We start from the raw sequence: 11632 nt of genomic DNA on the forward strand, positions 1-11632 counted from the left end.
AGCATTGTTACTCTCATTGATGATTTAATCAATCACTGTAGATGTAAACAGCTTCACACACAGCACACAAAACCAGGCAGTACTTCAGATTTCCAGTTTTTAATCATCACTTCTGTTTTTATTTAAGCAGATATTTTCCATTAGCATTGTACATGTCTGGAACCTACAGAGTTCTCCCATTACTACCCAACCCATCTTCCCACCTCCATGCAGAGTTTCAGCATCATTCATCACATCAGTCCTTTAATTTCCAGTCTGTCAGCTTGCAGGTGGGGGAGGAGGAGGAGTGTAAAAGCAAGGGAGAAAGAAAGGGGAGGAGGGGAGAGAGGTTTATTTTCCCAAGAATGAAGAGTCAGAGCCGTCGCCAGGCACTGTTTGTCCTCCACACTCAAGAGTAGTGGGTGGATCCAGTTCAGAGCTCGATTCGAGTTTATCGGAGCGTCTTGTAATCTTGCCACTTCCCGTGCAAATCCCAATTACACATGATCATCTGTGAGGTATCTGATGCCTCTGGGGGTGGGGTGGGGGAGTTGTTGGGGGGGAAAGAGGTAGGGGGGCTTTTAAGGCTGGAAGCTGGTGTAGAGAGAGAGTTTTCTGCAGTCTGTGTGTAGTTGTAGTTGGTTTCACTCGCTTTTTCGAAGCATAAACGACAACAAAGATGGCGGCTTTGGCAAAAAACACTGCCCTCTGCCGAATCGGGAGGACGGAGGAGGGAGGAGGAGGAGGGGGGAAGGAAGGAAGGAAGAGAGCTGGGCTAAAACAAAGATGGAGTATTTTTTTAAGGTATGAGTAGGCCCACAGACTGATACAGGGAGAACACAGTCCTCAAGAATAAAAGCAAATACAACAGCAAACATTCTCTGACACACACTCCAATAAAAACAAAAAAATGGCAAACAAGCAAGTCAATCAAACCATACAAAGTGACATCAGGCCTTTCCAAAGTGACATCAAGTTTCTCTTTTTAATCCCGTTCAATCCCACTGGTCTTTAATCAACAATTAAGTCCATCTCCCATAATTCTCTGTAAACCAGGAAGTACTCGGTGGCTCCTCTTTATGGCTGGTCAGCAAGGTTAGGGTCCACTCTGAAAAGAAAAGCCGACGGGAACAGGTCCTCGGTCGTCCAGAGCTGAGACCGTGGAGACATGTTGCCCATCGTCCAACCAATGGTATGGCTATTTCAGAATCAACATCAGTGACGCAGGCAATGATTTCAGCAGCATTATCAGGGGACTGATCGACATAATACGTTACAGCACATTCAGAAAAATAGAAACGCATGGCAGGCGCAGGGGACAGGTACAGATGGCGATCTTGTACAATGGAAAATCAAGTTTGCTTTATACAATCACATTTCTATAGCGACGCTGAACATTCCTCCACTCGGCTCGTTCCTTGAAAAGCACCATTGTACAGCTATTAACATGGAAGTTTTGTGATAACGACACAAGACCACAGAACAAGTATCGGGGAACAGTAAAGCAGGCTCTAGGGCGTTACATTTCTATGCGTCACTTTTATGAATCTCAATCAAAATACACTGCAGAGTTTTCAACGTGAATTCACCAAACGAACCATGTGTGGAGTTAAGACAGAAACCCAACTGATTACGAGGCAGAAAGAGGGCTGACTGACAGCAGCAGGAGGGGACCCCAACCCTGGTATTCAAACTTTTTAAAAGGTGCCACTTTTAAGAGGTGGAGGGAGGGGGATTCTGGAGGGCTTGAAAAAACAAACAAAAACAAGGCAAGGAGAGTGACACACCTCTCTTCCTTCTTTACCTCTCAACCTCCCTCCACTGAGGGCAAGTATGAGAAAGGACTGCTGGAGCAAAGAAAAACAAAAACAAAAAACAGTCCTGGAGTGCTGATTTCTCCTTGTACTCCTCAGAGATGAGGGGAAGGAAGGAGGTGGTACAGAGGAGGAGATGAGAGTTGGTTATCCGTGAGGTGTACTCTGTCCTCTCTACCTGGCCTCCTCCCTCCTGTCCTCCCTCTTGGTGCGGATAGGCTGAGAGCCGTCAGCAGGCTGCTGGACCCAGTTGTTGTCGTGGAGCCCAACTCGACAGCCCGGCGTGTCCTTGTCTGTGCGCCGGCAGCACATCCAGTAGGAGCGTCCATAAGGCAGGTCGTGGTGGTAAGGTTTGGGGTGCCAACGGCACAAGGAAACGTCCCCGCGCTCATATTGCCGCTTACACTGCTTGCAGGGGTCGTCCCTGTACAGAGGGTCTTGATTCCAGCGCGAATCCACCGCCCGCACCCCGTAAGTCTCAATCAGCGCCTTGAAGTAGTGGCAGGTGCACTTGAGGGCCGCCAGGGAGCGTGTCGGCAGGTAGCTGAAGATGTTGACCATGATGTGGTCGGGCAGCAGCAGCATGTACTGGCGCGGTTCAAGGAGGCGCTGGATCTGAAAGCGGATCTCCAAGAAGTCGTGAGACACGTGGCGGTAGAGGCGACACAGCGAGGGGTCTGAACAGTCCTCCACGACGCTAGGAGAGTCCGGTCGTGTTGTTCGCTCCCCGGAGCCCACAGCGACCCCCGCCCCGGGGCCATTGTTGTTGGCACAGTCCAAAGAGCACATTCCTGACCCACTGCCAGGGCCCATTCCTTTTACATCTTCCTCCGGGCCCCGAGGAGGCTGGAGGAAGAAGAGCTGTCCAGGAGGGGGGTCGTCCGATGAAGGGTCAGTGGAGCTGCCTACGCCCCCACCACCCCCTCCCCCATTAGACATAGCAAAACACACAGTCTCCTCCTGCACATTCTCTGTACTGTCCTTGCCATAAAACACACATTGGTCCACAGCACCTGTCACCACCACCTCCACATGGAAGCCAGTCACTCGCTCCCTCCCCACGCCCACAGCTTTCTTCTCCCCAGAGGAAAGCTCCTGAGCTGGGTCTGGGCTGCCACAGGCCGGCCTGTCTGCATGATGGTGGTCTCCGTCTGGTTTGGGGGCAGCAGTTGTGGCAGCAAGCAGGAGACTACTGGGGTCTCTTGAAGAGGGGCTGACGAGCTGGTAGAGGTCACAGGTGATTTTCTCTTTGGCCCTGGCTGCTGCCTGGTTGCCTCCACCACCACAGCTCATAAACATACAGCGGGACCTGCCAGCTGGCTCCAGCTGCGACCGCGGGTCCAGATTTGAGACTCTGAAAGCTATCCTGACCTCGCCGTGACTGTGGCTGGGGGGCGGAGGAGGGGTTACGATTCCAGACTCCCCTCCTCTCCTGCGCTCCCTTTCTCTGTCTCGATTGGAAGAGTCTATTCCAGGACCGGTGCCCAGGTTGAGCCGGTTCTCCAGGTTCTGGGACTCAAAGTGTGCAATGGCCTGAGCAACCCTGCACGACTCTTGCTGCTCCTCCTCCAGCTCCTGGTCTGTCTGGATGGGAGACGATGACGATGTCTCCTGGGCCTCTTTGGAGGGCTGGCTATTCGAACTGTCCGACACAAACACCATAGGCGTGGGATCCGACACCGTGCCCCGGAGTAGAGTGTGCTGGTGGGGTGCAAGGCCCTGATTGTGGGTGGTGCTGGGGGGCTGCTGGTGCTGGTTCCCATGAGCAGCCACAATCCCCTGGAGGGCCATGGCGGTCCTCTGCTCAACCAAGGCAACCATCTCTGCCACAGACAAGAGGTCCGTTTCATTCGCCCCTCCTAATGGTGGCTCATCGGGGCTAGGAGGTGCAAGGGAGGAGTCATGGTTGAGGTGTGGCTCTGAGGCTTGGGAGCGAGTCGGAGGGTCGTAGGAGGAGCATCGTCTTCGTCTTTTGGCTTTACTGCAATCAGTCGCCCAGTTGCCTTTGACCTGGACGGATGGGAAAAAATAAATAAATAAGCAAACACCAAGAAAACAAGAACAAGAAAATCATGTTGCTGTTTTTTTTGTCTCAACCTCTTACCTTCATGGCGCTGGGTCTGGGCTGGCCTGCTCCACTGAACTGGTGTGCAACGAAGAAGGCAATCTTCTCCTTGGTGTTGCCCGGCTTGATGACATACCAGGTGTCTAAGAGCACGCGGCCATCCTCCATTTGGGACCCGGAAGAAGGTGGCGAGGGAGGGGCCGAAGAGGTCGGAGGGGCTTGGCTCTGCGTCAGGGAGCTGGAGTCAAGTTCGGGTTCGGGTGGTGTGTTCTCCGAACCCACATCCTCTTCCTCTCCGGTCTCCTCCTGCACCCCGACTATCATCCCTCCATCTTCACTTCCGTCCACCGTCCTCCTGGCGCCCGGAGACGGCTCAGCCTTGCAGAGGGAGGGAGACCCCGCTCCTCCGCCGCCTCCACCTCCGCTGCTGCCCCCTGAGCCTGGGCTCCTCGCTTTGTTCTGGGAGTAGGTGCCAAAGGGGCGCGGGCACCACAGACGGATGTGGGAGAAGGTGTCTCGGTCCATCAGGATGCGGACCACCGGGGCATATCTGCATCTATGCTGGCCAGCAAACACCCAGAGCCAGAGCTCTCATCGTCAACTCCCAGCCACAGTGCCAACCCGACAGGCACCGTCTGCCACTAAGTTCACCGGTAGCACTGGGCATACAACCTAAGAGGAAAGGGTGGAGAGAAAAGAGAACAGCTCAGTCACTGAAAACAGAGTTCATATAACTTGACCAACAATGCTCATCAGTGCTGGGATCAATTCAGATAATCAATGACCAATTGAGGCTGCATTGAGGCAACTGTTCAGATTGCCTTTACAGGGTGTCAGCTTGTACACTAGCAGCACAGAGAGAGACCAGAACTTATCACAACTGGCCTTGCCTCCTACTTTGGCCAAACTCAATTAGCAATTACATTTGCTGCTGTGCACTAAGATCATCTCCTCCCTGCTTTCGGAGCCTCTAAATCAAATTAAAGGGATTCCATTTCAGGTTCGGTGTCTGAGGCTGGCAGATGAAAGGGAAGAAAGATGGAACACAAAAGCTCCAAATGGACCCTCCCCTCACCCCTCTCCCCCTCTCCGCTCCTCTCCTGCATCTCAGTGCTTCAAAGAGGACTTTGCTTAATAGGAGGCAACACAGGGAGGAGCATGCAGGCATATGCTGGACCTATTTTTAGCAAACAGCAGGAGGGGGTGGGGTAGTAGTGAAACTGCTGTAGCGGTCCTTCCCTGTTCTCACCCCTTTTCTCTCTGCCAAAGAGCCTATGCTACAGGCTGGGAGGGAGGGAGGGAGAAGCCTTTAGTCCACCCAGCGTGCTTTGCTTCTGCAGCTATGCCAGCTGTCAGGGCTGCCAGGAACGTGCCTGCATGCTTAAGGAGGGGAACAAGTGGCAATGGAGCAACACGTTTGGCTCGGCGCTGGTCTGAGAACAGCTTGTAGCAAATAGTACAAGTTGTTAAAGCTGTATTGTAGGATTTAACTGGATGTGACCTTTCTTTTTCATGTGACTGTGACTTGACACAGTGAAATTTCCCACTAGAGATAAGTTGCAACAGACTAAGACAGTGAGTGCATTTGCACACTTGTATCTTGGTTCGGTACCAACAACGAATGTTCAGACACCTGGATAAGGTGTTTACATGCCACGGTATCCCTGGTTTCTATACTCCTAGTGGTTTCTCAAAGCTGACATTAGACCACATACAGATTTATGAAACCAGGAGAAGACGTTTTCACACTCAAAATATAATAATAGTAGTGTGCATGTAAACACAGAGTGCTGAGTACAAGTTGGGGTGTGGTAGCAACTTGAAACTGGAATTCCTCCACTAACCAGTCCAATTGCAGTAATGTGAATTCTTGAATTATGGCCAAAAATGTGTTTTGTGCGGTCACAGTAACCTTTGACCTTTGACAACCAAAATCTAATCAGTTCATCTTTGAGTCCAAATTTGAAGGGAATTCCTCAAAAGGTTACTGAGATATCACATCCATGAGGCAAAAAAACCCGTTTTGTTGGGTCACAGTGACCTTGACCTTTGACCACCAAAATTGAACTGCTTCATCCTTGAGTCCAGGTGAACCCTTGTACCAAATTTGAAGAAATTCCCTCAAGGTGTTACCGAGATATCACATTCACAAGACTGGGACCGATGAACAACCCCAATTGTCCCCATTACTGGCAGGTAACCAAGCTCTAGTACTGGCTCAAATTTATCTATATAACTAAGGGAAAGGACACAAAATAGCAAAGCTGACAATAAACCAAAGTCTACAAATTCTAACAGACAATCCCTGTCTAACCAGCTCACCTTGCAAGAAGAATAATATACTTAAGTTTGGTTTCAGTTGCCTTTTTCCCCAATCCATAGCCTTTTCAAAGCAGGTCAGGTTGTTGAATGGGTGGTGCTTTGTACATTCGGACTAATGGAATGGCTCAGAGAGGTGCAAAAAGCAAACACCGCCCACACACTGTGGTGAACCAATTCAAATGTTTCCTCTATAATCACACAGCAACAACTCGGCTGAGAGCAGCCAGATTATACTGCTGTGAGAGAGTGAACCTTTTTTTATTGTCCTTTCTCTCCATGACCCCTTATGACTCGCTCTCTTTAACCACTTTTACTCTCCATCAACTCCTCTCCCCTCCCTCCCTCCCACGGCATCATGCAATCCATCTTTCGCAACAGATTGGATGGTATTATAATAGAAAGTCAGCCCACTGCAGTGCTCGAGTACAAAGTCATACTTTACTCTACTACACCCTTTTTAATTTTAAAACTCCAGGGTTGCGTTTTAGTTTTAAAACTCTGGGGTTGCGCTTTAGTCTGGATGGATAAAAACCGAGACTTTTGGAAATGATGACGCTTCCTGCAACCCCCATGTGTTACTTCCAATAACAGTTCTACCTTGTCGTCAGTCCAAGCAAAAGAATCTCTGGTCTTTCTTACTTTTCACCATTGCCGTTCCTTGTTTGTAGTCATTTTTGCAACCAACTCCCTGTTTATACTGTCATGCACATGCTCAGTGTATGTAAAAGGTCATGTGACATGTGTTTACAGGTGTGTTAGCATGAAATTGCTAAAATCTGGAACAAGATTGTTTTCATTTTAAAAACGTGGTTTTAAAACTGCCACTAGTTGGTGAGCAGTAATTTCTGTGCTGCTGCACTGAGACTGTCAATCAATATAACCATTTCATGATTGAGATATCATCTGACAACATAAACATAATGACACCAATTCTATTGTGTGATTGTCTTAATATAATACAAAAATACTCACTAAAATCGTGACTTGGAAATAATCATACCTGTCAAAATAATCATAAATAATTACAAACCAGTATTTCCTGTTCTATCCACTACCGGAAAGTGTCTTCCAAGAACTAATTTTCTGGGTGTGAAAGAGGTAGACTTAATGTAGCCTTGGATGCCAATTAAATAAAACTTATTAGGGTTGATATTTATTGATCAGTTTGCAGACTTGTGCTGCTGCTGTTCAAAAATAAACTACAAATTAATACAAGTAATGCCATGAATGAACCACTGAAGAGAGTCAGATGCTGAACATACACTGTTCTCTCCTGTATCCACAAGTTTAAGTTAGTACTGAGCTACTTTTCTTTTCCTTTGAGAGAGTTCCTGCAAATGAAGGGCTTGGGTTTGGTTTTAAGCTTTCTGCATCAACCTAATCCTTCAAATCCTGTCAAAGCACAGTGGCAGCCAGCGACACCACAGCAGCGCTACAGTGCCGGGGACTGCAGCGTTAGGTATCCAAGCTGTCCGACAAATTAACTGTCAAACGAGAGTGATTCTCTGCATGTATTACTTAACACTTCGCTAATGGTGCAGTTCTAAATGTAGGCAGCAGATAGGACCTGGATGACACTAGCTACTGTACCACAGTGTGCAGGGACGGTGCAACTGAACCTTAAATGTTTGTCTGTCGAAAATTAAGGAAATTTGGAGTGGACCAGATACAGCAGTTATGCTATTTAACCCACATACATCTACATTTAGTCAATAATCCAGAGTGCGTCACTCCTCCTCTGTCTGGACGATTCTGATTAAAAGTTTTTCTAACGTTGCGAAATATGTCTAGATACACAAATGACTTACTCACTGCTGGAGCCAGAATGTGGAAATCCACACAACACATAAACATAAACAAATGTTAACAAGGTGCTGATGTGTTCAGAAATGTCTATTCTGCTGTTTGTATAGTAACAGATTGACTTTAAAACTTAAGTTCTGCTAGACTGGGTCATTTCCCTACACAAATCAAGACAGTTTGGCATGCACTTTTACTACCATAATGGTTTCACTATGATAGGTGTGTGCAGCTCAGAAAACATAGTGTAATACATCTCAATTATATGCTAATTTAAGATTTAAAGGTTGGATTAACAAATGTTGCTCCGATCATCTCACGGGTCTTAAGCAACCTTTGCAAAAACACCAAACAGTGTCACTCCTCCCGCTCTCTTTTTTTAACAGCATTTCAGCCAGATGGCCAAAAGCTGACAAATGATAACACTGAAGCACGCCAAAAAAAGTCTTAGCTCAATCTCCCTCTCTCTGCGTGTGCGCCTGTGAAGACAATGCAACAGAAGCAGGGCCAGCAGGCCGGCTTTGCTGCAAACTGTCAACAGAACAATAGAGCTGAGTGCATCACTCCGGCGGCAGCAGTCTGCCCGGGAACATTATATGAAGAGCTGCCTTTCTGTCAGGACACCTGGGGAAGAGTGGCTGACTGTCCTGCAGGGCTGTCTGAGCGTGTGTGTCTGCACGTTTGTCACGAGTTAGACTTTAATGCAAGTCTTGATACTACAATCCCAAAGGCCACAGTGTAAACAAAGTGTGCTTGAATATCTGAAAGGCTGAGGGCAAATCGTGCATCCTCTAACAATATCACATTAGACAGCTCTCCATATAAGTGGGCTACTTCAAACTCTACAAAACCGATGGTTTTATAACAACCACAGAGGGAGATTTAAACAGAAACAAGCAACAGATTCGCTCTATTTGTTCATCTCGACTCATTTGCACATATATCTCCTTACAGCACTAGTTGTGCAGCATAATGCACCAATTAGTTATATCGCATATACAATATCAACAATCAATATTGTGGTGCGTACTGTGATTCACATTTCTTTGTCGAAAACGAAGGCCTACAGGTCATTTAACCACTACTTTTCCTGCTTCTGTTTTAGATTTAACCCTTTAACCCTGCGCAATTAGCGGTAATTAAGCCAACTCCTCCGGTGACAACCAACAAGTGCGGTGTCTCAAGAACATAACAAATAACAGCAACAACATTCATCTTATTGTTCATTTTAACTCTGGTAAATCACCTTTGAACGTCTTTGACCAGACACTAGCTGGTTACCCAACTAGCAAACAGTTAGCCTTCATAGCGTCGTAGTAAAAGGTTCACACTGATCAAGTGGCACCTTGTACGTTTTTCCGTCCATTAATATTTAACGTTAACTAGGCCCAAACCAGTTACGCTTCTAGGAACTTTGACACATAATCCAGTTTATTAATAATTACTTACAGTGTAAATAAATAGACCCGTCACTAGCTAACGAGCTTGCTAACTCGGCAGCACAACTTACCTGCATAATAACATAACAGCGTTTGCTAGCAAGCTAACAAGATAAAAAAAAAACCCTCAACATAATGTTATGCTAGCCAACTCACCTTAGCAGTGTTGATCTCCACCGACAACCTCTTTGATTCACAAACTGTCGATGACAAGTGTTTCCTCGCTGTATTTCCCTCTAACCAAACCAGTTTGTCTGGTGAAATGCAGGTGACACGAGTTAACTATCCGTGTCCACGTAGCTAAGCTAGCTCACTCGGCTGGCTAACGTCGACATTAGCCAGCAGCTACTTCTGTTATCAACCTTGTCTAGTGGTGGCTGCTATCGAGGCGTGTGTGTCCCTGTCAGTTCTCTGATCACAGTCCGGCTGACTGTACGCCTTGTTAGGACTCTCAGCAGTCGGTCTCCCACTATCTATTTAGAAGTGACACAAGCTTTTACGGTATGTTCTCGGGGATACCAAAATAATCAGTGTCAAAACGGCAGGAGGAGGAAGGCCATCTTGTTGACAAGCAGCTGCATAAGGCCCACAGCCAATAGCAGTGCAGAGTCGATGGTGTGCCCATATATGGCGTCTGCACAGCTCCCTCCCTCTCCTGCCCTGTGCTCCCCCCACTCTCGCTACACTGGACCACACGGACAAGCCGCAACATCAAAGGTCACTGTGCCAGAGACAGGTGGGAGTGTACTGACACAGAATTCTGAGAACGGAGAATTCTAGAATTCTGAGATTAAAGTTTTAGAATTCTGAGGTGGAAATTCTAGAATTCTGAGTTTTAATAAAATCCAAATAAATTTTTCAAATGTGACCCTGTTCCTCTTCTCTAAACAATATTTATGTCTTAATATTTTTTCTCCAACAGTATCTGCCTTGCATATTTTATATATTTATGTTTCCCCATGTGAGTCTGCTGTTATTTTTGCCCATCTCAATATGTCTTATTTTTATACTCTTGTTTCAGTTCTTTATTATATTTTTTACTCACTGTGTCTCTTGCAATGACCCAGTTTGCCAGCAAGAATCATTAAACTTTCATCTTAGCTTCCAAAACCTTTATGTGCGTGTGTGTCAGAGATGAAACAAGAATTTTTAGGCATCAGCTGTTCTTCACTAGTATGGCTATATTACATATGCTTATAGTACACATTCAAATCCATCTGCAGATAGGTAGTGGTGGAGGAATACAGCGAGTGTGTCATAGTGGTCAGTGTGTTTTGCACATGTTTGCATTTCAGATAGGTGATGGAGAGCACGACCTTAGGGCAGAACCTCCCCGGTCCAGCAGAGGGCCAGACATCACCGCACTCTGTGTATGTGCATGTGTCCATCCTAGAAACAGTATTTCAGTGGTGAAGACCTCACTGACATTCATTACAGAAGTCACCATCAGCCTCTTTGTTTTGCTCTAGTCAGATGCTCTTCATAGCATTACACTCTGACAGACAGAGGTGATCAGTGTGTTACAGGAAAAGATAATCATGAGGCAAAGGACAAAACTTAGGCCTGTTTTCATAAAAAACTAATATTCTGTAAAACACAGGATCAGTCTGCCTGGGCAATTCAGTATTCTCATTTATCAGTTTTTATAATAGTTATTATATATATAATAGTTATTATCATATAGTTATTATATAATTATATAATGTTAATGTTTTGGAAATGTATCTTTTTTTGTCCAAAATGAATTATTCTAAACAAGTTGTGATTAAAAACAGGTACTTTTCTTTTCCTCTGAACTATTAATGGTCATCTAAATTAAGAAATAAACTGTATCATAATACACACAAATCTGTCTTATTGAGAGTACAAAAATACCCCCAATGCAGAGTGAGAGTTGTATGTAATGCATGATGTTAAAACTCATATCATACAAACACGTTTCCTTTGCATTCTTTTTCTTCTTTTCATACACAAATGTTGTAGAACTAGTAAAAGGAGCATGTAACAACAGAACGAGTATTTTGTATATGATGTCTGAACTGTAGCCGAAGTGTGTCGTTGCATAATCCCGCTTGGAAAACATACATAGTATGTACAATACTTCTCTTCTCTAGTTTGGTAACTGTACCTCGCTCCACGTGCATACAGGCATCCTCCAAAGCGACAACACCCCCTTCATTCTCATTAGACGGTGTTTCATTCTAGACCCGCCT

The 11632-nt window shown here is 46.2% G+C and overlaps 1 protein-coding gene across 1 annotated transcript; it reads right to left on the reverse strand.

Annotated features, from left to right (window-relative positions):
• Nucleotides 1-89: 89 nt before the first annotated feature.
• fbxo46 (F-box protein 46) lies at nucleotides 90-10093 on the reverse strand. The gene is made up of 3 exons (XM_018662669.2): nucleotides 9576-10093; nucleotides 3898-4530; nucleotides 90-3803 (listed from the first exon to the last, which is right to left on the reverse strand). The coding sequence occupies exons 2-3, from the start codon at nucleotides 4381-4383 to the stop codon at nucleotides 1968-1970; spliced, it is 2322 nt and encodes a 773-aa protein (XP_018518185.1). The 5' UTR covers nucleotides 4384-4530; nucleotides 9576-10093; the 3' UTR covers nucleotides 90-1967.
• Between the last annotated feature and the right edge of the window lie 1539 nt (nucleotides 10094-11632).

This window comes from Lates calcarifer, linkage group LG21 (genome assembly GCF_001640805.2).
Source record: "Lates calcarifer isolate ASB-BC8 linkage group LG21, TLL_Latcal_v3, whole genome shotgun sequence".
Classification (NCBI taxonomy): Eukaryota; Metazoa; Chordata; class Actinopteri; family Centropomidae; genus Lates; species Lates calcarifer.

What these genes read in the sequence shown, in the direction of transcription:
- fbxo46 (XM_018662669.2), bottom strand. Translation starts at nt 4,383, where the DNA reads ATGGACCGAGACACCTTCTCCCACATCCGTCTGTGGTGCCCGCGCCCC. An exon ending in CCAGACCCAGCGCCATGAAG is followed by an intron (nt 3,804 to 3,897) that starts GTAAGAGGTTGA and finishes CCATCCGTCCAG; the next exon opens with GTCAAAGGCAACTGGGCGAC.